General features: G+C 31.6%; 3 protein-coding genes across 3 annotated transcripts; 2 read left to right on the forward strand and 1 right to left on the reverse strand.

Annotated features, from left to right (window-relative positions):
• The first annotated feature begins 4238 nt into the window (after positions 1 to 4238).
• LOC137830236 (fumarate hydratase 1, mitochondrial) lies at positions 4239 to 9725 on the forward strand. Its single transcript, XM_068637433.1, has 17 exons — positions 4239 to 4595; positions 4694 to 4811; positions 4957 to 5106; positions 5365 to 5475; positions 5641 to 5724; positions 6304 to 6402; positions 6494 to 6544; positions 6641 to 6690; positions 7127 to 7208; positions 7345 to 7439; positions 7543 to 7609; positions 7744 to 7794; positions 7937 to 8032; positions 8667 to 8765; positions 8864 to 8893; positions 8975 to 9040; positions 9377 to 9725. Exons 1-17 carry the CDS (start codon positions 4444 to 4446, stop codon positions 9461 to 9463), a joined length of 1488 nt encoding a protein of 495 aa, XP_068493534.1. The 5' UTR covers positions 4239 to 4443; the 3' UTR covers positions 9464 to 9725.
• A 625-nt stretch (positions 9726 to 10350) lies between these two features.
• Positions 10351 to 16955, forward strand: LOC137830237 (fumarate hydratase 1, mitochondrial). Its single transcript, XM_068637434.2, has 17 exons — positions 10351 to 10526; positions 10624 to 10741; positions 13028 to 13177; positions 13277 to 13387; positions 13553 to 13636; positions 14178 to 14276; positions 14387 to 14437; positions 14534 to 14583; positions 14772 to 14853; positions 14967 to 15061; positions 15150 to 15216; positions 15350 to 15400; positions 15553 to 15648; positions 15943 to 16041; positions 16148 to 16177; positions 16256 to 16321; positions 16540 to 16955. The coding sequence occupies exons 1-17, from the start codon at positions 10477 to 10479 to the stop codon at positions 16624 to 16626; spliced, it is 1386 nt and encodes a 461-aa protein (XP_068493535.1). The 5' UTR covers positions 10351 to 10476; the 3' UTR covers positions 16627 to 16955.
• Positions 16956 to 20319: 3364 nt separating this feature from the next.
• Positions 20320 to 21748, reverse strand: LOC137830238 (uncharacterized). Its single transcript, XM_068637435.2, has 2 exons — positions 21458 to 21748; positions 20320 to 21364 (listed from the first exon to the last, which is right to left on the reverse strand). The coding sequence occupies exons 1-2, from the start codon at positions 21624 to 21626 to the stop codon at positions 20634 to 20636; spliced, it is 900 nt and encodes a 299-aa protein (XP_068493536.1). The 5' UTR covers positions 21627 to 21748; the 3' UTR covers positions 20320 to 20633.
• Between the last annotated feature and the right edge of the window lie 646 nt (positions 21749 to 22394).

The following is a 22394-nucleotide window of genomic DNA, read 5'->3' on the forward strand; positions in this document are numbered from 1 at the left end:
CCAGAAACTCCATAAGACAGCAGAGGAGTCACAGTGACAGCACATGTGCATCATTTTAATTCTGCCACTATTCTTCATTTAAAACATATTTTCTATTTTGGTTATCATAATATGGCTTTTGTCATATACTTCTTTAAAGTTGTCATCGTTATTGTCAGATACTTGTTCGGTGATAACTTTGCATCAATGTCAGGGTCCCATCCTTCTAGAGCGACAAAGAATCCAATGGTTTTGCATTTACCAACTCATTGCACATTTATTCATCTGCGCATCCATGCTACCTTCTTAACTAATACCATTATACTCCTAAAAATATATTTCACTTATTGTCGCTGCATCAAATTTTAATTAAAGTTAAATATCTTTTTTTTTTAATCTTTATTCACCTTTTTTTTAATTCAAATTTTAGATATACAAGAAAATTATTAAAATAAACTTTCACTAGTTTTTTTTTTATATATAACATCAATTTTTAAAAATATTATAATATTTATTTTAACGATAAAATAATATGAAATATTTTAAAATGGAAGGGCATAACCTCCTCAAATTAGAGTGTTGGATTTCAATACCACTCAACTATATTTTTATAAAACACAAATACTATTATCATATATATAAACTCTTCTAACTAATTAACTAAAATTCAAAAATTATTAATTCAAATAACATTAATTTTTTTATGTGTATTAATTGTTGAGAAAATTCAAAATTAATTTTCTCTCGTAGATACAAGATGGGCACTTACGAATTTAATGACCATTATTTAATATATTCAATGGATCGATTACTAATATTAATTGATCATAATCTTCAATTAAATTAAGGAGGGATTCCTAACAATTCTTTCCTTTAATTGACTTAATTGAGGGTATCAATAATTCAACCCTACCAATATTCATTGGTCATAATCTCCAATAAAAAGTAATGAGGGATCCCAACAATTCTCCCCCTTCGTGACTTAATTTGAGGGGTATCAATAATTCAACTCCCCTACGAGTTCAAGTGTCTTCGGTCTCCTTGAGGGATTGTCTAATCTCTTAAAACTTTATCAACTTGAGAAATAAAAATCCACATGACCTAGTTCAAAAAATGTCTCCACTATGAAAGTAAGATTATAATATTTGTTTCTTTTACTATGTGATAACACTCAATCTCACCCAAAAAGAATGAAATACAATGTTTATCTAATCTCTCACTAGGATTTCTAATATCACAATATGATGAATATCTCCTCTATCATTTTCTCTCTATATTGCTCTTCTTACTTGCTTTCTTGCTTATTCTTTTTTTCAAAAACTTTTTAATGACTTTCATTTAATATATTCAATGGATCGATTACCAATATTAATTGATCATAATCTTCCATTAAATTAAGAAGGGATTCCCAACCATTCTCCCCCTTAATTGACTTAATTGAGGGTATCAATAATTCAACTCTATATATAGAGAGAGAAATTAAAAAGAAAATATTTTTCCTAAGCAGTATTCTTAAAAATTTATTTATAGTGTATTACGCAAATTTCTTAGTATGCATCAAAAACTTTTAGAATAAATCGAGACTCACAGAAATAGGTGGAGTAAAAATGAAAAAAATTTGACAAAAAAGGAAAGTGAATAAGTGTGTGTGATTTCCAAAGAGAGAAGAGAAACATTCTTATAGAGAAACGAGGCACAATCTACATGACTACACATTCCCCTCTAGCATATAAAGGAAAGAAATGTCAGTTACATCAATGTAACACCAACATAGCTCAACTTTAACATGTAATATACAATAGAAAAAATCCTCAAACATGGGAATCAAGATAGTATGAAGTTCGTATAGGCAAAACCTAAAAAATCAAAATAATGATTTATAAGAAGCTCAAACTTATGTTACAAGGTCACGCATCTAATATCTACAACTTTGTTAACTACTTTAAATATATATAAAAAAATTTAGTCTTTGATAAACTTTTGTGTTTTATAGTACTCAAAATTACAATATATATATACTATGAATACATTTTTTTTCATGATTTTTAGTATGTTTTGATTGTATTTTTTTATTTATTAAGCAATATTGGTTAAGATGAGAAAGAAGATTCTTCACAATAAAATCTTTTGATAGAACAACAATCTCATACTCTGAGAAGAAAAAGAGAACTCCATAATCTTCAATGATAGAAATAAAATATAGAAAGAATATTCTTGAAAACGAAGAGAACTTTATTTATTATGGTTGAGTAGGTGTTACAGTGAGAGAAATTACATAAAGAAGAAAACCAAAAAGAGCGAAATGCGAGATAACAAACAATCTAACAAGACCATCTACCATAATAAAAAAAGTAATCAGGTAAAATTACTAGACAGTCTAACTAAACTTTTTATCAAGATTATCAAATAGACCACCAGCATTTACAAACGGATTAACAAGACCGTCTAGGATAACATTTAGTTTGAAAAACATCCAAAACCATATATTTTTATAAGTTCCTTCAAGGTAGGTGAGAATAAATATTCTTCTTTCCCAACTTTGAATAAATAATCTTGAATATATGAAGAAGAAGTGACTTGGTGAAGATATCAATCACTTGAAAAGATGAGAATATAGGTAACAATTTCAGTAAACTATTGTTGAACTTTTTCCGAACAACAAGACACTCTATTTTTATATGTTTAATTCTTTCATGAGAAATTTGATTGTATATATTCTGAAGGTTTTTAGAAAAAAATGTAATGTTATTGTAAAAAGTGGAGATTGAAGTAGCAGTGGAGAAGCAATGTCCCCACAAGGCACTATATATGAAACCAAGAATAATGGTTGTGCAAATGGTGGTGGTAGGCACATGAAAGTGAAGTTTTGGTGGGAAAAAACGTGAAGGGAAGGCTGAATTTCATGCAAAGGGAAAGCAGGGATGAGTTGAATTAAATTGGGTTTGGAGAAAGAATGTGCAACGGGCATGCAGATATTGGAGACAGGTTATAAAGTAAAGCATGTGAGTGATAGTGATGATGATGATGATGATGCAGGCCTTATTTAGTCAATTTTGTCTTCACCAACTTCATAGAATCCCATACATGCCAAGACAATTCACAAGACAACGCCTTTGCATGATGCTAATTGCAGGAGACAACAACTCATTCATATCTTTCAAACTATGCATATTCAAATTATTTATTCCAAAACACATTTATCAACACATCCTACTCATAGCCCGTTGAATCAATAGCTTCTGTGACTTGGATTGTATGGATTCAATAATTTATTCACATAACCTAATTTTAATTATTTTCAATTGTTTCCATTTATTCATTCTCCACCTACCAAATTTAATTTGAAGTCTATCACTACTATAGAAATTTAGAGGTGATTTTAATTTTGTCATTAAAGCAAAATTATTTTTAATTCATATATGGCGTGTTTGAAAATCCAATCACCTCAAGTTTTAGAATGAATGTTGGTTTATTTCGTATTAAAACAAATGACAAGAAAAATTCAATTTATATTACAGAAAGTTACCTACCAACTCTGATTCATAAATAAATTTGTATATTTTATTTTAAATTATTATTTTATATGTTATTATAATTATTATTAATGTTAAAAAAAATACATTAAACAGATTTCTCACATATATTAGCTATTCATAAACTATATTTAACCAAAAAAAATAAAGATTAAAAAGCTCCACATTAAATTTTAAATTAATTTATACTAAAAAATTCAATTTATAAACTCCAATCCATAGCTAAATCCGTATATAATCCTGCATATTTTAATTTAATTTTTTTAATTATTATTTTTATATTTTTAATTATTTTTATTATTATTTATTTTTATTTTTATGATTGGAAAGAACTTAGATAAGTCTCTTAAGTTTTTACTATTACACTAGACAAAAAAATAGATCTAAAAAATATTTTTTGTCTGTACTATTACACTGGACAAAAAAAGTAGATCTAAAAAATATTTTTTGTCTGAAAATAAAAAATTCGGAATAGAATTCAAAAATGAAATTTCATTATGGAAAAAAAAAATCCACAACACAAAAAGTTCATTATGGAATAAAAATTCTGAGAATGTTCTGGAAAAGGGATTTGTAATGTATTTTTATATGTACCCTTTTATTTAAGGATATTTTCATCTCTTCACACTAAAATTGGGTGCTGTGACATGGTGCAGGAAGTAATTGCCGTGGAAGTATTTTCGTCTAAAAGAATAAAAGAAGCCCAAAGTTTGGAGTTTAAATAATGGGGTGCCAATAGCAAGCCCAAACTACTTGTTTTATTCATTTCTGCTCCAACTACCAAGAAGACTGCGCAATCGCGTTGTATCTTTATTGGCTACTTTCCCTGTTTTTATTTTTCGCAGTATTTTATTGAATTCTATTGGTCTCACTACAACTATTCTCCGGTGACTCCTCCGCCGCCTCAGCCACCGCACATTCAAACTGAACCATGGCGTTGTACGCGGCGTCTCGTCGTTTATCAACTGGATCCAACTCGACGACGCTCCTTGCTTTGCGTTTTGCTTCCTCTTCCAGATCCTACTCCTCTTCCTTCAGAGAAGAAAGAGACACCTTCGGACCCATTCAAGTCCCCTCCGACAAGTTCCTCTTTCTTTCCCTTGCTTTCTCTTTTTCCATTTCCTTTTTTTCTTCTTTTAATAATTAATCTGATTCTATTGTGTTTATGCACTGTTAATTAGATTATGGGGGGCACAAACTCAAAGATCGTTGCAGAACTTCGATATCGGTGGCCCCCGCGAACGCATGCCCGAACCCATCGTCCGCGCTTTTGGCGTCTTGAAGAAATGCGCTGCTAAGGTTCAACAAACGTTTTCGCCTTTTCTGCTAGCATATAGCACTATAATCATTTTCTACCTTATTATTTTGGTCGTGGATTTCAATCTAATCAATTGCCTTTTCATTATTGATCTGTATCGATCGATTCTTTTGTTTCTTACTTCAGGTAAACATGGAGTATGGTCTTGATCCCAACGTTGGAAAAGCGATAATGCAAGCAGCTCAAGAAGTGGCAGAGGGAAAACTAAACGATCATTTCCCTCTCGTTGTATGGCAAACTGGAAGTGGCACTCAGAGTAACATGAACGCTAACGAGGTTAGTGCTTGCTAGTTGCTACTTTGTCAGCTGCACCAAACCTGAATGCTCTGATTGCAAATATATTACAGAACAGAACACATTAAGGGTCCTAGATTAGTCTATGATCAATATTTATCTTCACTCTATATTATTGCTTTTTCATAGTTGTATTTAACTCTTGAGAATCTGTTTTCTTTTTGCCAAGGAACATTTCTGAATTAACAGGTTCTCATTTTCTATTGTAAAAAATAGTTTTTATTTTTCTGAACTTTTCAGGTTATTGCAAACCGGGCGGCAGAGATTCTTGGCCACAAGCGTGGTGAGAAGGTTGTGCACCCAAATGACCATGTTAATAGATCGCAGTCTTCTAATGATACATTCCCAACCGTAAGCATCTTACAATGACATGTTCCCGAATTTCTTATTGATTAGGCTCGTTCGCTATCGACGCAGTACAGTTCCTATAGTGTTTCTTATACTTTGTTTACCTACTATTCTGGTATTTTTAGAATATTGATTTCTTTATAATCTGTATTTGTTACTTCTTTTAAGGTAATGCACATTGCAGCTGCAATGGAAATAAACTCGAGATTAATCCCTAGCCTGAAAACCTTACATGGCACCCTAAACTCAAAGGTTTGAATTCTAGTTCATACTTTTAGACTAGTTAGTTTGTTTGATAGATTACAGTCCCCCTCCTGCCATTTATTGCGTCGTACCATCCTGATTAGAGGGGATTTTGAGTAATTTGCATAATACCCGACTTGTTTTTTCCGTGTTACATTGAAATATGTGTTGTAAATGTGCGAAGAGTTAATTGATTTTTATTCTCCAGTCTTTATATGATTATCTAATGGTTCTGGGTTTCTGGCCATTTTGCCAATACTAATACTGTCAACACGGCATATAAATTTTTTCTAGTGTATTATAGCATGGTAAAATTTTCTAGTACTACTCTAAGCTTGTGGTTTTCTCTGGCTCTTTTTTCTCGATTTTCCTTTTGGGCTGCCAAGTTTGCATTCAAGATATCTAACGAGTTATATGACAGAAAGCATGCTTGGAACCTTCTAACTTTGATAGAATATAAGCCTCTAAGATGTAATCCTATAAACTGAAAGCATTTGACTTTGTAATTGGTTTCCCTCAAATGGTTTTTTATCATTGTTTTTGTAGTATAATCTAATTATTTTTTTCCTTTTTTTAAAAAAATGGCAGTCAATTGAATTCAAAGATATTGTCAAGATTGGACGCACTCATACTCAAGATGCAACACCTTTGACTCTTGGCCAAGAGTTTAGTGGGTATTCAACACAAGTAAGCTTGCTTATGTTTAGCTCGTGCTGTTTTGTAAAATACTGACACTACTTGGGGAGTGATTTCTCATTACCTTTTCCTTCATCTGCAGGTGAAGTATGGTATTGATCGAGTAATTAGCACATTGCCGCACATGTATCAGGTTAGACAAACAAATACAAAAGCTAATTGTTTGTTCTTTACTATTTTCTTTTGGAGTTCTGATTCTGACTAAGCAGAGATGTTACTTGATGAACAGCTTGCCCAGGGTGGTACAGCTGTAGGGACTGGATTGAATACAAAGAAGGGGTATGTGTGCTTTTCTGATAACTAAGTGGCGGTTCTTATATATATATATTTTTTTAAATTTTGATGTTTTGTTTTATTTTTGTAATTTGTTATTTGTTGTCTACCAAAATGAATTTGATAGCAGTTTTCGTTTTCATTCTGTTTAGTATATTCGCATAGTCCACTTTCTTACTGTCATTCAATACCAACAAGGAATGGACATTGCCTGGATTGACATGCATGATGCATGCACACATTTTCCACCACTGATTTCAATTTATTATGGATGTAGTTGTTGAAAATTGGATATTTTCTATACCCTCTGGAGACCATATGTTTGAGTTTGTTTTATTGTGAAAATAACTACTATCACCGGCCTTCCGTTCTGGGCTGAAGAATTTAACTTCTAAAGAAATAAATTTGGATAAACAGTGATAGTTTTCTGGATGAAATTCAGGTTTGATGCTAAGATAGCAGCAGCTGTGGCAGACGAAACAAATCTGCCTTTTGTTACGGCAGAAAATAAGTTTGAGGCCTTGGTTTGCTACTACAACTTTCCCCCTCCTTGTATTTAATGTGTCGTGTGATATTTCATTACGTCAGGTTCTTTCATTGAAGTTGCTTTGCACGCAGCAAAACATTGGCTTGTAGTGTGTAAATATTCTCCTTTTGCAGGCTGCCCATGATGCTTTTGTTGAAACCAGTGGAGCCCTAAACACCATTGCGGCTTCTTTGATGAAGATTGGTAATGATATACGGTTATTAGGAAGGTACGGTACTACTTATATGACACTGATTTTCGGATTGCTTTTTATGTTCAGGAGAAAATTAATCATATTCTTTTATGGTTTTTTTATTGCTATCCAAATATAGTGGTCCACGTTGTGGTCTTGGTGAACTCATTCTTCCTGAAAATGAACCGGGAAGCAGTATTATGCCTGTAAGATTTTCATGCTGACTGAATTTGTATTTGTTACACAAACCTGTTGTTTTCTTGTTACTTGCTATAGTTCATTATTTTATTTGCCTGACAATTGGAATTTGACTCTAAGCCACAACCATATTCTGTTTCAGGGGAAGGTTAACCCTACCCAATGTGAGGCTTTGACAATGGTGTGTGCACAGGTAGACATCAATTGACCTCATTTTATTGAAGTACTTACTAATGAAGTACTGATTAGCAAAAAAGTCTGTATGACTTGGTTATAAATCACACAGTTTGGTGACTTGAACTTTCTGAATTGGTGTCATGATTTATAAATTTCAGGTCATGGGAAACCATGTTGCAGTTACAGTGGGTGGATCAAATGGTCACTTTGAGCTCAATGTGTTCAAGCCAATGATTGCCAGTTGTCTCCTGCATGTATGTTTTGCATATACTATTTGTATTGTGTTATTTTTAATCTATCAATCACAGTGGAACTTCTGACTAGCTGTTATTTGGTTCAAATTTTGTAAGCGAAATTATAAAGCTTAGCTAGAAATTATTGCTTTGGCTGTTAGATTTAATGTTATAAAAAAGAAACTGAATTCTATTTTGTATACTTAAACTTGGACTTCTAAACTAGTCCAAGCTCACAAGGTTCATAGAAAACGAGATTGTTCAAGCAGCACTAAGCTTAATATACGGGTTGCGCAAGTTAATTTCTATATTGTCAGTTTGGCATCAGAAAATTTGTTATACAATATTAGTCAGATGGACTTGACTGGAAAGTTAGATGTTCTTTGGTATGTCAGTAAAATAGGAAATGGGGATGGAAGATGCTTTAGATACCGTTATGTTTTAGTATTCTTGTTTTCCGCTGTTCATGTGTCTGTGTGATGAGATGGTATATGGTGATGTCCCACAAAACGGAAGATAAAAATGGCTAGGGCTTGTGCAAACTAAGGATACCACGGTGGCTTTTATGGTTACTCCAAAATTTTGCAATATAAATTACTACTGTATTCCCTAAAAGATGTACTGATATGCCAAATCTTTATTTTGATTGAGATAGTCGCTGAGACTGCTTGGAGATTCATCTGCTTCCTTTGAAAAGAATTGCGTGAGAGGTATTCAAGCTAATAGGGAAAGAATTTCAAAATTACTGCATGAGGTGAGTTGCAGACTTATTTGAAACAAATCTCAGATGACGCCAGATAGATTTACACCCTTGTGCTAATTTACTGTGTTTACTTTTAATTCACCTTGCAGTCACTTATGCTTGTCACATCCTTGAATCCAGTAAGCTTCCTCTTGTCTACTCCTGTAACTTCGTAATTTTCAAATTGTTTTGAAACTGAGTCGAATCTGTGTCTGTTACAGAAAATTGGTTATGACAAAGCAGCGGCAGTGGCCAAGACAGCCCACAAAGAGGGGACTACTCTGAAGGTGACTATGATGCCTTTTTTATTTTTATTTTTTTTATTTATGATGCCTTGTTATAATTGTTTTGCTGTTTATCTTGCTTATTTTGACCTCTTTTTAATATTAATAAAAATTATGCTAGCATGTATTAGTTCTTAACAAATTAAATATAAGAAGCATATTCTTTATACGAGTATCCTTGTAGACGCAGATCCATTTAGACTCATGTATTGTGGTTACCGTCATTAATTTTTGTGTTGTGCTGTTTATATGAGAGAACGGATTCCTTAATAAATTCTATGCTTTTCGTGGATGCCCAATAAATTGTGACTAAATATCGAAATTGAAATGATTGTTTAGGAAGCCGCACTGAAACTCGGAGTGCTGAGCTCTGAAGAGTTTGACAAGCTTGTGGTACCTGAGAAAATGCTTGGACCGTCCGATTGACTGGCTCGTAATGTTTTGACATTGAGGTAGAATTTTTTAGCCATACCCATTGACTGGATTGAGAAATGGCAATCCAATATTCAATAATTTTGGCTTCCTTAGTTGAGATTCCTGAGGGAAGAGCTCTTCCACATTTGTAACGGGACAATGTATTGCAGAAACGTCCTGACCCAAATAAAGGGAAAAATTTTATTTATTTTCCTTGCACTGTATTTGCAATGTTTTTTGGATTGCAAATTTGTAATAATTTTAAAACTTTTCATGTTTTTGTCTTGCTTAGGCGACGAATCTGTTAGTTGATAAAGAAGGAAAGGCGAGGTAAAACGGGTGTTTAATAATGTTTATATAGATACAAATCTTTAAGTTCGCTGTCATTTTTATTTCCCGTCATGTAGTGTGTTTCTAAAATAATATTTTGTACAAGGATAGACAATGAATTGAGTGTGTTTTGCGGGTTTTACCTGTAAATTTTGCAAAGAGTCTATTCTGATCTAATTAAATATTTGCTAAGCATTGACTGGGACTCCATGTTTTCTCTTTCTTTCTTATTCATTTTATAATATAATAGTAATAATAGTAATGGGGTTGAATATGTCCAACTTCTATAATTCTTCACCATACTTCAATTAGGCCCAAAAGTTTTCATAACATTTTAGTAGGAAGTACGTGTTGATAATTTAAAATATATTAAAAAACAATATATTAAAACGAGTCTATTTTAAAATTATAATAATAATACATACCAAAGATCTAATAGAAAATCTAAACTGATGGGTTAAATCATGGAAGTGCAAGAAGTGCATAGTGTAGGAGAAGTGTGGTGTTTAATTTTTGAGAAATAATTGATCCGTATGATGAATTCCTGGTCGGGCAGGAGTGGCCACATTGCTCATATTATTTTACAGATTACGAAAGTTCTTTAATTCCTGAAAAGGAAAGTGTCTGCTGATGTTATTACTTATTAGAAGGGCAGCATTGAAAGCTTATTGCGTAGATTTGAAAGATCGAAGAGCATGAGGGAAGAAACAGATAGCTTTGGATCAGTTGAAGTTCCCTCGGACAAGTTCTTTGATCTTCCTTTGCCACCATTTTCCATTTCTCTACTTTGTTTTTGAACTCACACTTGTGGTTGTTTTGTGTTGGTGCACTCTTTATTGTAGATTATGGGGAGCACAAACTCAAAGATCCTTGCACAACTTCGATATTGGTGGCCTTTCTGAACGCATGCCCCAACCCATCATTCGCGCCTTTGGCATCTTGAAGAAATGCGCTGCTAAGGTCTTTTTTTTAAATCTTTATTATTAATTTCAATTATCCAATCATAAAACTTATACTCATATCAGTATTTTCATTATTAAGCTTAAATATTCTTTAAGATCAATGTCATTACTAATTATTTAAATATAATTTTATTATTATTTAAACAATTATTTTGAATCAGAGTGTTTATAGAACTAAAACATTTTTGGATCTACCACCTGCGTTTTGAACATAAAAATGATGGAAACACCATTCAAGAGCATCAGCAGAATAATCCTCTTATTTTTAGGCGACTTTCAAAAATAACAAATTTAGATTTAGTCGAATCATGGTGAAATGTTTAAGTGGTCGATTTCAATAATAATTAATTGGATTGAAAAAAATCGCAAAATGGATCGGAAAAAATCAATAACATTATCTTCAAAATATGCCAATTTATTTCTTTAAAATTATCTTATTATGTTATTAATACAAGTTTAGTCATAGTTAAACTATTGAACATTATGCCAATCTTTTAATTGATTTAATGACAAGTTTTTTTAAAAAATATTGATTATCACTCTTACTTAATTAACAGTTTTTTTTTTTCAAATATATTTCTGAATTTTAAATTTAATTTAATTTAAAAAGAAAAAAAAAATCTTAAGTAAAGATGACAAAGTAGGATAAATTTGATGGATCAACCACTTTATTCACCAAAATAGTTGACCAATTCATCTTTTAAACCTTTTAATTGAACATAATATTTTATGTTTTCTTTTGTAGTTTTCTTGCTTTATATTTATTTAACCCATGACAATCTAAAAGAATTTTTTGTCAGGGCAATTTAGTAAGATAATATTATTATAATTTTGACAAATGTTTAGATCATTTATGCTTATTTATTTGAAAATCCAACTCATGGGTAGTTTACTCTTTTATAACCTTCTTCTTTTAATTTTTTACTAATTTGATGATTGAATCCAACTCAACTTGCAATCTGAGTTGAGATTTTCAACTTAATCTTAAAATAAATTCAATTCAACCCAATCAATTTTTTGAAGAATGAATTGGATGAGTCATTTCACATCCTATTTACTACTATCTCAAATCACTATTATTTATATTTATCTATATACTTGATTTTCTGAATTTGTTGTCTTTGTGCATTGATCTTATTTTTAATTTAAGTTTCGATTTTAATCTTTATTTTTTAAGTTAAATTTTAATATTTTGTAATGAAATAATCAATAGTTAAAATAATCTTGAAAAATACATTAAAAAAAATATCACTACAAGAAAATCACTACTAACAACTAATTTTAGAGATAAAAATTAATTAATTACTCTATTAATTAAATTATATACTATTTTATAAACTAAAAAAAATATTGGTATCTAAATTAATTTCTATTATTAATAAAAATTTATAAACTAGTTTTAAAATTATTATATAACATTAGCTACTAACTAATTTAAGAGTAATTTAAAATTTAAAGTAATTAGTAGTTAAAAAATTGGTAGTTAATGTTAGATAATAATTTAGAAATTAATTTTTTATTTTTTATTAATAATAGAAATTATTTTAGTCACTAATGATTTTTTTAGTTTATAAAATAGTATTTAATTTAATAAATATATTAACTAATTATTATTTTTTTATCTTAGTTATCATAAATTTAAAATAAACTCATGATTAAAGAATTTTTTATCACATATTTTATTTACAATATATTTATTAAAATTATTTAATTTATTATAAATATTATTTATATGAAACTATTTTTTTCTTGACACACATGGTAAAATTCTAATTTATATGAAACTTAAATTTATGAAAGAAAAATATAAATGACATTCTATTTGTATTGATTTGTGTATCAGATTTATTTCTTGAAACTGATTTGGATGAATTTTTAGAATATGAAATCACGTTTTTTTATGAATCCTAAAAGCTAAAAGACAAAAATATTTTAAGTTCTAATCAGTATTATAATATTGAAAAACTTAATTTCTTTTTAAGAAAGAAGATATTGCATTGTATAACTCGTCTAAAATTATTAAATCATATCAATATATTATAGTTTTCAATTGCAAACATTGTTTTACAGTATTATTAACAATAGTTTAGTTATTATTGTAAAAAAATCGTTTTTAAAGAAACAAAATAACTCAAATCTATTTGATATTAAATATGCTAAATGGTAGCTGTAATGAATTTATTATTTTAGTAAAAGTGAAATGCTAAAGATAAAATGAAAATTGAAAAGTTACATGAAATTTAGAAAATATATTTGATATAAAAGGTCTAATATCTGAATGCAGGTGAACATGGAGTATGGTCTTGATCCCAATGTAGGAGAAGCGATAATGCAAGCAGCACAAGAAGTAGCAGAGGGAAAACTGAACGAACATTTTCCACTCGTTGTATGGCAAACTGGAAGTGGCACACAAACTAACATGAATGCTAACGAGGTTGCTACAATTATTTGTCAGCTGCACAAAATCATAAGCTTCTGCAGCACACACTTCAGGATCCTAGATTAGTATTTCTTTTTTTCCTGAACTTTTCAGGTTATTGCTAACCGAGCAGCAGAGATTCTTGGCCATAAGCGTGGTGAAAAATTTGTGCACCCAAATGATCATGTCAATAGATCACAGTCTTCAAATGATACATTCCCAACTGTAAGTATATTATAATGATGTGTTTCCAAATTTCTTATTGAATTGGCTCGGTATTAATATAGTACAATTCCTGATAAACAGTTTGTTATACTTTGTTTATCTACTGTTCTACCTTGTTTAAAATATTGATTTCTTTTTAATCTTTGTTTGTGTACTTCTTTCCAGGTAATGCACATTGCAGCTGCAATTGAAATAAACTCAAGACTAATCCCCAGTCTGAAAATCTTGCTTGGTGCACTAAACTCAAAGGTTTGAATTCTATTTCATACTTTTTGATTAACAGTACGGTGGATAGATTACGTCCCCCTCCAGCCATCTTGTATGTTGTGTCGTTAGAGGGGGTTTTAAGCGATTTGCATTATACAGTGACATGTTTTTTCCTGTGATATAAATGTAAGAATTGCGGTGAATTGATATGTTTTTAGTCTTTATGTTTATGTTATGGTTTGTAGCCATTTTACTCGTATTAATACTGTCTACACAGGGCTCCCTGGGTTGTATTATTGCATCATAAAATTTTCTAGTCTTTTCTAAGCTAGTGGTGGTTCTTTATCTCAAGTTTTCCTTTGGGGTTATCGTTTTTGCACTCTGCATTTGGGAACAGCTGTTGAGTTATTATGACAGAAAACATATTTGGAACCTATAACTTCAATAAAAATATGTGGACTCCAAGATGAAAAATTATATACAAAGTGAAGGCATATATGGCTGTGTAATTGATTTTCTCTATCATTGCTTCTGTTTTTGAGTTTGGTTTTACATTTTGCCTTTCCTGTTTAAAAAATACCAGTCCATTGAATTCGAAGATATTGTGAAGATAGGACGAACTCATACTCAAGATGCAACACCTTTGACTCTTGGACAAGAGTTTAGTGGGTACACTACACAAGTAAGCTTCCTTGTGTTTGGCTTGCGCTGTTTTGTATTTTCCCTATCATTTATGTTGCCTTTTGAATACTCTGGGTAGTGATTTCTCGTTCCTTTTTCCTTTATCTGCAGGTGAAGTATGGTATTGATCGAGTAATTGGAACATTGCCACGCATGTATCAGGTTAGTCAATCAAGTACATAAGCTAACTGCTTGTTCTTCACAATTTTCTTTTGGAGTTTTGATTCTAACTAAGCAGAGATCTTACTTGATGAACAGCTTGCGCAGGGTGGTACAGCTGTTGGGACTGGATTGAATACAAAGAAGGGGTATCTATGCTTTTTTTATGACTAAATGGTGGTTCCTATATTTTATTGTTATCAATTTGATAGGAATATGTTACTTTTTGAGAACCTCAAATTAAAAGACACCGTTTATACTTGTGACTTCTTCCATACAATTTTAAAATTATTCTATTTCAATAAATAAGTTATTTCTACGGTTATATGACATTCAGGTTCGATGCAAAGATAGCAGCAGCAGTAGCCGAAGAAACAAATCTGCCTTTTGCTACGGCAGAAAATAAGTTTGAGGCCTTGGTTTATCTCTACAACTTTTCCCCCTTGTATTTAGTGTGTAATATGTCATTTCATTACCTCAGTTTTTTCAAATTCATGCTTCCCATGCAGCAAAATATATTCTTCTTTTGCAGGCTGCTCATGATGCTTTTGTTGAAACTAGTGGTGCCCTTAACACTGTTGCGGCTTCTTTGATGAAGATTGCTAATGATATACGGCTATTAGGAAGGTTGGTAGCTAGTAACTGCTACTTTTGTGTTCAATAGAAAATTAATCGTATTCTTTTATGGGTTTTCTTAATGCAATGGAAAATATAGTGGTCCACGCTGCGGTCTTGGTGAACTCATTCTTCCTGAAAATGAACCAGGAAGCAGCATTATGCCTGTAAGATCCTCATTGTGACTGAATTCACATTTGTTACACAAACTAGTGGTTTTCTGGTTACTTGCTGCAGTTCATTTTCTTGTTCCCTTACAATTGGAATTTGACTCTAAAGCACACCCATATTCTGTTTCAGGGGAAGGTTAACCCTACCCAGTGTGAGGCTTTGACAATGGTTTGTGCACAGGTAGACATCATCAATTCACTTCATTTTATTAAAATACTTTAATGTTATGACTAATGGAGTATTGAATATTGATTACCAAACAGTCTCTGCGACTTGTAATAAAGTCACAACGTGAACTTTTGATGAATTGTTTTCATGATTCGCAATTTCAGGTCATGGGAAACCATGTTGCGATCACAGTGGGTGGATCAAATGGTCATTTTGAGCTCAATGTATTCAAGCCAATGATTGCCAGTTGTCTCCTGCGTGTATGTTCTAAATATAACTTTTGTGTTGTGTGATATTTCTAATTTATCGATCACATAAAGTGAAACAAGCTGTTAATTTACTTCATACATTTTACGCGGTATTAGAACAGCTAAAAGCCTAGCCCCAGAGTCTCTGACTCTTAGAAACAGAGAATGTTCAAGCAGCACTAAGCTAGATTGGTGTATGGTAGCAGAAGTTAAAGGCTGAGAAATTTTTTTAATATTATATCTTACTGCATTACCTAAAAGATGTACTGGAATGCTTAATCGTTTTTCTTTCTTTAATTTTGATAGTCGCTGAGACTGCTGGGAGATTCAGTTGCTTCATTTGAAAAGAATTGTGTGAGAGGTATTCAAGCTAATAGGGAAAGAATTTCAAAATTACTGCGTGAGGTAAGTTGTTGACTTTATTTGAAACAAATATAAAAATGATGCCAAATATCACATTTACATTCTTATGCTAATTTAGTTTATGTTTCAATTTTGATTCACCTTGCAGTCACTGATGCTTGTGACATCCTTGAACCAAGTAAGTTTCCTCTTGTCAATCCTGAAACTATCTAATTTTTACATTCTTTTGAAACTGAATTTTATTTGTCTGTTTCAGAAAATTGGTTATGACAAAGCAGCAGCAGTTGCCAAGACAGCCCACAAAGAGGGAACTACTCTTAAGGTGATGATCTCCTGCCATACGCTCTTGTGTTTGTTTTGCTTTGATCTCTCTTTTTGAATACTCAAATAATTGTACTAGTACTGCTAAAAAGACCGGAGCAGTTAAACTCTTGTATGAGTTTCCGTTAATATGAATGAGTTGATTCCTTAATAATTTCTGTGTTTTTCGTGGATGCCCGATAAATTTGGCTAAATATCGAAGGTGGAATGATTTTTCAGGAAGCTGCATTGAAAATCGGAGTGCTGAGCTCTGAAGATTTCGACGAACTTGTGGTGCCTGAGCAAATGCTTGGACCATCTGATTAACTGGCTCGTAATGTTTTGTTCTAATGATTCCTTCTTCCAGCATCGCCTACATTAAAATACCTTATTTTGATACTATATGTATGCTTTATACCCAGGTTAGAGGTTCATAAGAACATATATTAGAACCATGATTTTAAATTGTGATTTGGATAGTCGGAAATTACAAATAAATGGATTTGTGCTTTCATGCCGCAACTGCATTGAAGTGCAGTGCTTACGAGTAAAAAAACTTTATACTGTAACAGTAATTATTGCAATCGCAGACAATTTAAAACCATTATTTTACGACATTTATGCCAAATTATATGAGGATTTGATTAATATGACAACTCGGTTGTTTTTATAGTTTGATTTTTAAAAATTAGCTGTTTATACCAGATTCCTCCTGACGTTTTGGAGGCAATGTAATTGTTTCCCTACAATAAGTTCAACTTTTTAGGTGCAAAGAAGTTTATAGATCACACTTACTATCTGAAAAATAAATAAATAACTCAAGCACATATGGTATGTATACAAATGTTTTTACCACTCGTTTGAGAGCGTAGGAAATGATTGAGAAACATAAATTGAATGATGTTGATTTCATCTGACCATTATCTTTCAATATTTTATCTTTTATATTTTATTTGGATTTGTAATTATATGGGCTGAACGGATATTGCGTATAAACAAGTCGTTTATCAATATTTATATTTAAAAACATTGATGTCGTATCAGTGTAAGTTAAGGGATCCCGAATAATCAACCTTAAATAGGAGACAACATTTATTATTGAATTAAGCCAATAACAATACCATATAGAAGGAGAATGAGGGAGAACACTATCATATATAAGGGAAAGAAACACTATTAAGCCTTTAAGGAAAGTCAATTTCGTTAAAGGTGGTAGAGGAAACTCACTAGCTCGCTTGATGATATTAGTTATTTTATATTATTTGGAAATGCATTTTTGTTTTTATTCTAGTCAAAAGGGACGTTTCTCAACCAGAGCATGTAATTGAGGTCGGTTAAACTCTGAGATGATAAGTGATTGTATCCTTGCAAGTTTCACGGGCTCCAAGGAAATGAGGGACTTCACCTGCAGAAGATATTCTGACACTCAAGTCAGTAAGAGCATAAAATATAATAAGTATAGTGTAAAATATGAGTTTAAAGTACTTCCTGTATTGTCTTGTTATGTGAGTTATTTTCTTTCCCTTATATAAGATAGTGCTCTCCCCCTTTTCCTTATATTTGATCTTATTATTGGCTTAATTCAATAATAAATGTTGTCTCTTATTTAAGATTGATTATCCGGGATCTCTTGATTTACACTAATATAATATTAATGTCCTAAATATGAAATCGTAGATGACCTATTTATATACAATATCATATTCGGCTCATAACGCTACAGTCTCCCAACTTCAAGCATAAACAAATAAGGTTAAAAGTCAAATTTACTCTCTGACGATCTTCAATCAACCTACATATCTCTTAACATTTGGCTCAATTCTATAATGTTACAATTTTGTTTTGTTTTGCTGATTATCTAAATGGCTATGTTTTTAAGGTATACAGTGTATAGTAATTATCTAACTATGTTTTAGCTTTATCAAGCCGTTACAATACATTCAACTATACAAATTAATTCCATACACAATTCCGGTTACCTTTTCCTAATCGAAGGAAACTTCTTGTAAAGGAAACAGTAACTTTAAAGTCTATATAACTCCAAAAATGCACAAAATGCTCTTCCAGAACTTCAACCTAGAAACCATAAATAAAAAATTTCAATTTCTCATTTGACCAAATACATAAGATGTAAAAGCGCACACATATAAAGAAATAAACAACAAAAAAGAGTTTGAACTATAGAAATGATATTCAATCAAATCAAAATTATAATAAAATAATTTTGACTTAAACTCTATCACCTACTAACGGAGTTTGAATGAGAAAAAAACATTATCTCATAAACTTAAAAAGAATAGAGAATATAATTTTAAAGATGTAAATGTTTAGAAGAAATGAAAAATGAAAATTTTTACTTTTTATTAATAATTTTTAAAATCATTTTCATTTAATTTAAATTATTTTCTTTAAACCTATAAAAATAGCATATTGTTGAAAGAAAAACAATAGGAAAAACTTACTTGTTTAAAAAATGTCTGCAATGATAAAAGTGAATTATATCTTTAAATTATGTTAAACTTATTGTACACTTAACCAATGTTTGGAAAAGCCCTTCCATTAATGTTTAGGATTGGAAAAAAAAAATAAAACAACCTAAAGATTAGGCCCCACACGTTGAGCATGATAGAGGTGAGGTGTGGCTACCTGAGAAATGCATGCTGCCCGTCCCGCATAGAATTTGTTGGCTAATTTTTTTTAGTCTGCTCATTTTTTTTACTCGAAAATTTGCAAACCAGTTCACATAAGAAATATTTAAAAAAATAATAATTTTTTAAATAAAAAATTTAAATTTTTATTATTTAGATGCATTAAGTAAATAATTTTATAATATTATTTATATGGAACATGCTGTTATTAAAATTGTTATTAAAATTTTCAGAATGTGAAATATGAGACTACATAACAAAAAAATATGAAAGTGCAAAAAAAAATTCTATATTTTAAAATTATGCATGTCAACCCATGACAAAAAAATATGAAAGTGCAAAAAAAAATTCTATATTTTAAAATTATGCATGTCAACCCGTTTCGCTCACACTTGATCCATGCAAACTGCGGATTATAAAGGCGGATCTAAGTGAATTGAATTAAGCAACTCGCCCCACCATTTTTTTTCAGCAAACCGGTCCACATAATCCGCCCCAGTTTGCCCCCTAAACTACCTAGTACAATAATAAATGAAAAGTAATAGTGACATGGAAGAAAAATTATACTTTGAAACCCATTTTGTAAACAATTTCTTATCTGATAATTTTAATTAAAACTAAATTTATAATCAAATAATATAAAAAATGATTAAAATAATATCTAAAAAAGAAGTGGAGTTATGTTTCTTAATAGAAGTATAGGTAAGCAGAAGTACAGGTTTTTGAAGCCTAAACCATAGGCGCCCATTGTATGCGGTGTCTGCTGTTTTATTAATTAATTTCCTTCCTTCCAAGAAACAAGCCTGCTTCAAACTTCTAACTTCCCAAAACCAGTTGCGCCACTGGATTCACTATATTATTTTTACCATATGCGTCCTTTGCATCCCATCGCCTCAATCATCCAAAGGATGGAACAACATCCCCCAACGCAATCTCCATCATTAATCCTTTTTTAAATCAACCAAACAACATCTTCTTTAATAAACCTAATACCTTCAATCCCAATCCAACATTTCCAATTTTTGTCGGATAATTCTTTCACCATTTCAAAACTTTCTCAAGATCTTGCTTCTCCACATGCGCTGCATAATTAAAAATACTCGTCAATATAATTCCCATGTTAAGCCATAACTCAAGTCCTGTTTGGATAAGCTTTTATAAAATACTTTTAATGCAAGAGAAACCGAAAGTATAAATACATTTTACAAGTTAACCTTTTTTAAAAATATTTAATATTTTTCATTCATTCACTTATAAACCAATTTAAGTTGGTAAAAAAAATGTTTTGTAATAGTATTTGTGATACAACAGAACCACCGTCGACACAAGTCAAATGAAGCAACTAAATAGATAAAAAAAAAAAAAAAAACCATAATCGAAATTCAAACACTTTGAAATTTATCCGGTGAAATCACAGTTGAACAACTACCAAAAGAAAAATTACAATTCAACAAAATAGAAGATAAATAAATTCTAAAAACAAATAAATTAATAATAAGATGGTGAAAAGGAGTTGGAATGGAAACTCATGAGACCAGTACCACCGAAGGACCCAATTTACATTTGTGTCCATCCCTGCCAAAACGCAGAGATGTTAGTTTAGTCAGCAGAACGGGAAGAAAGCTTGGACAGTACTATTGACGAAGAAACAAAGACATGCATGAAAGGAAAACCCTTGATTCCTCGTCAATCGAAATTCCATAGATCCCCGACAATACTTTCCTGAACATTATTCGGTGGCATAGATTGTCCATCATAGTACGGAATCTGATAAAACTTCATGTAGTTCTCGTAAGCCATCAGTTCCTCAGAAAGCTCCTGCAATTTGTTCTTTTCCTCTTCAGCTCCGATCACCTCTATCTCTTTCTCCTTCTCAACCACTGTACTACTAAAATAACCGTTCACCTTCTGACAAGACCCCATGAACTCGCTTGTAGAATGAGCGCCCTCTGAACCCGACGCTAACCCTGAATTTTCGTCGCCGGAAACAACAACCGAGTCAGCTTTGACAGCGTCCACGTGGGATGAAAATGCCCCAGTGTGGTTCAGGTCATAACCGAACTCGAAGTTGAGATTTGAAGGGGCATTATTGAGATCACAGCGGTACTGTTGCTGATACGGGGCAGCGTTTTGTGTTGCGAAAGGAAGAGGTGGAATTGGATTACGAGCTTGAATGGAATAATCATCGTCCTCGTTAGGGAAATTCACCTTAGCTTTTTTCCCGCGGATTTTTCGAGCTTCACGATCATAAGCCCTTGCGGCTTCTTCAGCAGTGTTGAAGGTGCCCAGCCAGACACGAACCCCTTTTCTAGGATCGCGAATCTCCGCAGCCCATTTGCCCCAAGGGCGCTGCCGAATCCCTCTATAGAGATTCTTCCTCTGCCTTTTCATTGGTTTGGTCTCAACTTTCTCACTAACTGTTGGTACAAAATCTCATCAGAACAAAAATCTTAACGTTATAAACAAATTAATAGGAAAAAAAGAGTGAGTTAACATTGAACAACACTAACCTTTGGGAGGTTGGGCCGTTTTGAGAGTGGAGGGCTCTTGTTTAGCGATGTTGGAGTAACCGAAGGCAAAGTCATCGTCCTTTCCGAAGGAGTTTGGCCAGAGCTCAGAGGCAGCCACGCAGCGGCCACGGCGGGGTATGAAGTCAGCGATGATGGCACCGCCACACATGATGATGAATCGAAGTTATGGTGAGTGGGGAGAGAAAAGTTTTGGGAATGGGTTTTAGAAATAGAGTTGAAGTGGGTTGTGAGACATAATGGTGAAAAAGGTTTTAAGAGAGAAGTGACGTGAGAAAAACTGAAGGGGTTGGAGTGGCTTATGTAGTTGGAAGAATGGGGAGAGAGTGCGTGACAGATACATCCGGAACCTTCCTACAATCCTACCCTTTCCCAAGGCATTCTCACATTTTTTTATGTAACCACATTATAATGTTTATTATTATTTTAATATTTTTTTATATTATTTAATTTCAAACTTTTATATATATTTATTTTTAAATTTATTACACTTTAAGGATATTTTGTTTATAATTATCTCCTCTTTTTTAAGAGTATATTACTCATTTGGATTTAGATCTGTACAAAATAAAGGAGAAAAATATTCTTATAGACACTTAATATTATCTCCTTCCAAAATAAAGAAGAAGTCAAAGAAAGTCAATTACTACGATAGTTTTTTTAATTTTATAATATTCAAAATTTTATTATAAATTATTTTTCGTTAAGTAATTTGTATTTTTTTAAATTAATTATTTAATGGTATAAAAAATAAATTATATAATTTTAATTCACTCAAATCTACACAAAATATTTTTTAAAAGATAAAAGTAAATTTGTAATATTATATTTTATACTTTAAAAAAATCAAAATAATCTGATTGATAATTATCACATCACTTACAAATCTTAATAAAAAATTTTCACCAATTCACTTTAA

The sequence above is a fragment of the Phaseolus vulgaris genome, chromosome 7, assembly GCF_051622355.1.
Source record: "Phaseolus vulgaris cultivar YP4 chromosome 7, ASM5162235v1, whole genome shotgun sequence".
Taxonomy (NCBI): Eukaryota; Viridiplantae; Streptophyta; class Magnoliopsida; order Fabales; family Fabaceae; genus Phaseolus; species Phaseolus vulgaris.

What these genes read in the sequence shown, in the direction of transcription:
- LOC137830236 (XM_068637433.1), top strand. Translation starts at nt 4,444, where the DNA reads ATGGCGTTGTACGCGGCGTCTCGTCGTTTATCAACTGGATCCAACTCG. An exon ending in CATTGCCGCACATGTATCAG is followed by an intron (nt 6,545 to 6,640) that starts GTTAGACAAACA and finishes CTTGATGAACAG; the next exon opens with CTTGCCCAGGGTGGTACAGC. An exon ending in GATATACGGTTATTAGGAAG is followed by an intron (nt 7,440 to 7,542) that starts GTACGGTACTAC and finishes ATCCAAATATAG; the next exon opens with TGGTCCACGTTGTGGTCTTG.
- LOC137830238 (XM_068637435.2), bottom strand. Translation starts at nt 21,626, where the DNA reads ATGTGTGGCGGTGCCATCATCGCTGACTTCATACCCCGCCGTGGCCGC. An exon ending in AACGGCCCAACCTCCCAAAG is followed by an intron (nt 21,365 to 21,457) that starts GTTAGTGTTGTT and finishes TTGTACCAACAG; the next exon opens with TTAGTGAGAAAGTTGAGACC.
- LOC137830237 (XM_068637434.2), top strand. Translation starts at nt 10,477, where the DNA reads ATGAGGGAAGAAACAGATAGCTTTGGATCAGTTGAAGTTCCCTCGGAC. An exon ending in CAAATGATACATTCCCAACT is followed by an intron (nt 13,388 to 13,552) that starts GTAAGTATATTA and finishes ACTTCTTTCCAG; the next exon opens with GTAATGCACATTGCAGCTGC. An exon ending in AAAATAAGTTTGAGGCCTTG is followed by an intron (nt 14,854 to 14,966) that starts GTTTATCTCTAC and finishes CTTCTTTTGCAG; the next exon opens with GCTGCTCATGATGCTTTTGT.